General features: G+C 59.4%; 2 protein-coding genes across 2 annotated transcripts in view; one reads left to right on the top strand and one right to left on the bottom strand.

The window, feature by feature from the left end:
• The window catches only part of LGR6 (leucine-rich repeat containing G protein-coupled receptor 6), a 24,048-nt gene extending 23,724 nt beyond the window's left edge, over positions 1 to 324 (top strand). The window contains exon 17 of the mRNA XM_014533400.1: positions 6 to 324. Coding sequence (XP_014388886.1) covers positions 6 to 324 — 319 coding nt within the window. The remainder of the gene's footprint in view (positions 1 to 5) is intronic.
• Positions 325 to 3,600: 3,276 nt separating this feature from the next.
• The window catches only part of UBE2T (ubiquitin-conjugating enzyme E2T), a 5,520-nt gene continuing 3,907 nt past the window's right edge, over positions 3,601 to 5,213 (bottom strand). The window contains exons 3-5 of the mRNA XM_014533401.1: positions 5,005 to 5,199; positions 4,801 to 4,881; positions 3,601 to 3,976 (exon numbers count right to left, since the gene is read on the bottom strand). Coding sequence (XP_014388887.1) covers positions 3,854 to 3,976; positions 4,801 to 4,881; positions 5,005 to 5,199 — 399 coding nt within the window. The 3' untranslated portion in view covers positions 3,601 to 3,853. The remainder of the gene's footprint in view (positions 3,977 to 4,800; positions 4,882 to 5,004; positions 5,200 to 5,213) is intronic.

Below are 5,213 nucleotides of genomic sequence, written 5' to 3' on the forward strand. Positions count from 1 at the left end.
AAGAGCTCCTGCGACTCCACGCAGGCCCTGGTGGCCTTCTCCGACATGGATCTCGTTCTGGAAGCTTCCGAGGCTGGGCGGCCCCCAGGGCCGGAGACCTACGGCTTCCTCACGGGCACCCTCGTCTCCTGCCCACAGCCAGAGAGCCCCAGGCCACAGGGCAGCCACTTGGTTGAGCCAGAGGGAACCCACTTTGGGAACCAGCAACCCCCCATGGACAGAGAGCTGCTGCTGAGGGCAGAGGGGGCCGCACCTGGTGGCGGGGGCGTGGCGGCGGGCAGGGGCATCCAGCCCTCAGGCTCAGCCTTTGCCTCCCACCTATAAATGGCGCCCCCATCCTTGTCTCCGCCTCCTCCTTCCCCCCCCTCCGCGAACGATGGCTGTTTGTAAAATAAATTCAGCCCCCACGCAGCCGTGTGGCCCGCGGGAGGGTGGCCCAGGCCCCGGCTCGCTGGTCTCCTGTGGCTGCGTAGCTGGTTTCCTTCAGGCCTCTTCCCGGTCACATCGGAGGCTGTGGAGCCGAGATCTGGAAGTTGGGGTGCTGAGCAGGCCCCGGGTCTGGGCCCTGATGGAGGACGGCCTACAAGGGACCACAGAGGCAGCTGGGCGTCTCCCCGTGGCTCACGGATTGGACCCAACCCATGTTCTGTGTCTCTCGAACCTGGACGTGTGCCGTGACGACGCGTGTGGGAAGACGTGACACGTGGCGTCCTTCCTCAGAGGGTCACCGCGCGGGTCGGGCAGTGCAGGCTCTGCCGACGGCGTCTCCCCGGTTCCCACGTGGCTTGACAATGGGTTCCGTTTGCCTGGTTGGTTTTCGTGGATTAGCTGGCCGAGTCTCAGAGGATTCGCACCTGTGCCTCCCAGGGCCTCGTCTCCGCCCGCCCGGTGGCCCCACAGGATGGCGGCACCACAGGACGCCACCGTCCGTGAGGGCCCTGACCCAAGGCGCCTGAATTTGGTGCTGATTTGAAGACTGTGGATGGATGGAGCCTGCAGCTCCTTGACCTCCTTCCCAGGAAGAATGAAAGGCCTACTAGGTGTACCGGTTAGTAATGCGGATACCGGTTAGTAATGCGGATTGACCCTTTACCGGTTAATAATGCGGGTTTGGTCACCAAAGAAAACACGATAATTTCAAGAGAAACATCAAAAGTGCTTTGTTCAAAGTCACGTCCATCGCCAGCTACACATTCCCCCGTCTTTCGGGTCATTTGTGGAGACCGTCCCAATAGAACTTTTCTTGTTTTGAGGCAGACCATTCAGAGACCCAATTGTCCACTTCTTCGCACGTTTTGAAGCGCTGCTCAGAAAGTGTGTGTGCCGTCGATCGGAACAAGTGGTCACCTGAGGGAGCAATACAGCAACATAGCACACATATCAAATCGCATACATATCCACATGTGTGTAACCCCCTCTATTGAGAAAAACCCACATTATTCACCGGTGCACCCAGTAAGGATTGGAGGCGGGGCTGAGGAGCCTGAGTGACAGATGCCCGGGGTCCCCCCCACCCCTCCTGGCTCACCTCTAACTACCTCTGCTCTGGGGCGGCCACGTCTCCCCCCAGCACCCCCGTCACTCACTCCTGGTTCCAGCCCCACTCCCCAGCCGCTGTGTGAAGTGTGAGAACGGCCACGATGTAAATATTCGGGCTCTTCTGTACAATAAAGCCCAGTGATGTACCGCGGGTGTCCCTGCGCGTCCCTCTCCGGGCACCTGGGTCAGCCCAGGAGGCAGCGGTGACCTGAAGCCCAGGCCGGTCCCTCCACCTGCAGCCCCTGTAGGCGCATTCCTGTCAGGTGCTCCGGAGGCCGGAGGGCGGGTCTCCCAGGAGGAGGAGCGCCCAGGCCTGAGCCGGAGACAAGAGAGTCGGAGCTGAGAGGCCTGGGAGGCCTGTGACCCCACGGCTCCCCCCTGGCGACCCGGGTCCTGGGGTGCAGTTGGGGTGAGTGACCCTGCAATGCAGAGAGCCACCGTTGTAAGTAAGTCGGCCTTTGCTCGGCCCCTTGCTCCTGTTGGCGCTGTCTGGGTTTATTCACAACGGCTGCTGAGCGGACGGCACTCGAGCTGGGCCCCCCTCCCCCCGCCCCGGTATCCCGGGTTCCTCCAGCCACTCTGTCATCGGGCTTGCCCTCCTGGTCCTCCCGTCCCGGCCTGGGTTCCTCTGGGTGTGTCCCAGGTGATGTCCTGGGAGACTGAGTGACCCCCCGCCAGTAGCTTCCTTCTCCACCCACCCTAGGCCAACCACAGGTCCGTGGTCAGCTGAGGTCGAACCCTCTCGGGCCAGGTCCTCTCCTAGTCAACTGGGCGCAGTGGGACTGAACTCTGTGTCCGTGCAGGGTCAGCGTGGGCGGGACAGGGCTGCCCGGAGAGAAGGGCTATGCGTGGGCGAGGCCAGAAAGGCCCACCCGGCCTGTCTCTCACTCCTATATCCACGGCCCTTTCCCAGGGCCTCCCACAGTAGGTGCTCAATTCGTTTCTTTCAGGAGGAGGGAGGCTGCCCACGCGGTGGGTGGTAAAGGCTGATCTGGTTTAGATGCTTTTGGGGAGCGGCTGGGAGGAGGGAGGGGGCGCAGGGGAGGGAGGTTGGAATGTGCAGTGTTTACAGGATCCGTCCCGGGCGCCTCTTTCAATAGGGTCGGGGTCGCTCAGCTCGCCTGTCCCAGGGACCCAGCCCACAGTGAGAGGCCATCCCTGTTCTGTCTGTTCCCTCTGTCGCCGGACGGAGCAATGGGGATGTGTCCATGTGGACCCCCCATCCTGGGAGGGGACGCGGCTTTGGCACCCAGCTGTTCTGAGCAGGACTCGCCTGGAAATGGAGCGAGGGACAGAAAGGGTTTGTAAAAATCCCAACGTCTGTAAGATTGTTTAATCAATCCACGTCTGATTTCGCCATTGTATTCTTTATTTTTCTTTAAAATATTTGGAGCATTCTCAGAAAGTTATTTGTGCTGTGTCTTTAGGGAGTTGGTTGAAATGTAGTACATTATCTATTCATTATTATATAGCACAGGGTCACGTTTTATTTTTAATATATTTTTATTGATTTCAGAGAGGATGGGTGAGGGAGGGAGAGATAGAAACATCAATGAGACAATCAGTGATCGGCTGCCTCCTGCCTGCCCGCTACTGGGGACCGAGCCCACAATTGGGGCATGTGCCCTTGACCGGAATCGACCCGGGACCCTTCAGTCCGCAGGCCAACGCGCTATCCACTGAGCCAAACCGGCCAGGGCCTCACCATTGTCTTCGAAAACACTAGCATAGAACTTGGCACAGAGTAGGTGTCCAATAAATATTTGTGGAACAAATGGTTTCACCACAGCGATTCTGACCGGCTGTGTCGTTCACAAAAAGCGAAAGCTGCAAAAATTAACAAAAGCGCACGTCACCTTACTCCCACGTTGTGTCCAGACTTCTGAACCCCAGAACCCCTGAAGGCCGTGGAACTGTCTGTAGCAGCTCCTGTACATCCACGCCAACCACCCTGGGTCCCTGGGGTGTGGGCGAGTTGGCAAAACAAAGGACAACACACCCGGCCAGTGTAACACCCTCACTCGTTTAACATCCCCGGGGCCACATCCAGGATAAACACGCTCCACATTAAACGGTTATTTATTTTTCAGGTTTAAAAGGTCTCCAAATACATAGGCACAAGCGGAATAAAACAAACTCCACTTAGAGGATCTGTGTAGGGCAGGAAATATAAATACACAAGGTCTGTTTTATGAGAGGCAGAAACGGTCGCGCCGTCACATACACAGAGAACACGGGAGACGGGCGGGCAAGCTGGGCCACCCTGACAGAGAGCAGTGACCGGAGGGACCGGGACCGGGACCGGGACCGAGCCCTAGACGCCATCGCAGAACCTCTTGCCCGGGCCTCCCGGCGGCTCCGCCTTCCTTTTCGGTGCTGTGCCATGTGCTTCTGCATCGCCGGCCGCAGGCGGGTTCCCAGGCACCTCCTCGGCACCCTACGGAGGAAAACCTGAGGATCACACCAGCGCCAGCGCCCTGCGGTGTCACCCCCAAGTGCCTCCTTGCTGCCTCCTGCACATGCTACTCCCTCCACCGGCATCTTCCTCAACCTCCGTATGTTTTCTCTTAAATCCTCACCCGAGGGTATTTTTCCGTTGATTTTTAGAGAGAGTGGAAGGGAGGGGGAGAGACACAGAGAGAGAAACATCGATGTGAGAGAGACACATCGATTGATTGCCTCCTGCACGGGCCCCTGACCAGGGCTGGGATCAAGCCTGCAACCTGGGACCCTTCAGTGGCTGGAACGAACCCGGGCCCCTTCAGTCCACGGGCCGATGCTCTATCCACTGAGCCAAACCGGCTGGGGCTGTATGATTTAAATCTTTATTTCTTCCCACGGGTAACACTGCTACTTAGAACCCGGGGAAGCTTTCCTTCTCCCGAGAATGGTCCCACAGAAAAGTCCACTTCCCCTCCCTCCTGCACCCTCTCCCCTTGCCGCTTCCTGCAGCAGTCCCTCCTCGGGGCTAAAACGAAATCTCAGGGAAAAGAATTGGAGTCCCCTCTCGTCCATCTGTGCTGCCGCCCAGAATATGAGTTACCCCGCGGCTGCCTGCCCTCTAGGGATGTCCGTGGGTGACAACAGTTAGGAGAAACCTTTTGCCGAGTCATTAGTCAGAAGGCTGCAGGCGGAGAAGACGCCCACGCTGGCCTAGAGCGCGGCCCAGTACAGATGTGGTGAAGGCACATCCACAGGCGCCTAACGCAGACCCTCGTGACGGGCCGACGGCGGCAGAGCACCAGGGCCGCGCAAACACACCTGCTGCTGCCTCGCGTGCTGCTCTGTCCACCGCCGGGCGTTGCTGAGGAAGACGGGCTTGTTGTATTTGAACTCTGAGGACTGAGACAGAACCAGAGGAAGGCGTGAGTGGAGGGAAAAAGGACCCGCCCTGGGGAGTTCCGTCAGGGCTCAGCCACCTCGCTGACGGGGCCCGGGGTCCAGAGAGGAGACGAGGACACTTACGATGTCGGCCATGAGCGGGTCGTCCGGGTTGGGCTCGGCCATGAGCAGCTGGATGGAGGCCAGCACCGTGGCGATGCTGAGGGACGGCCGCCAGGCGCCCTGCGCACACAGACAGGGGTCGTCCGTGGGCTCGGCCATGAGCAGCTGGATGGAGGCCAGCACCGTGGCGATGCTGAGGGACGGCCGCCAGGCGCCCTGCGCACACCACA

This window comes from Myotis brandtii, unplaced genomic scaffold (assembly GCF_000412655.1).
Source record: "Myotis brandtii unplaced genomic scaffold, ASM41265v1 scaffold975, whole genome shotgun sequence".
In the NCBI taxonomy this organism is placed as follows: domain Eukaryota; kingdom Metazoa; phylum Chordata; class Mammalia; order Chiroptera; family Vespertilionidae; genus Myotis; species Myotis brandtii.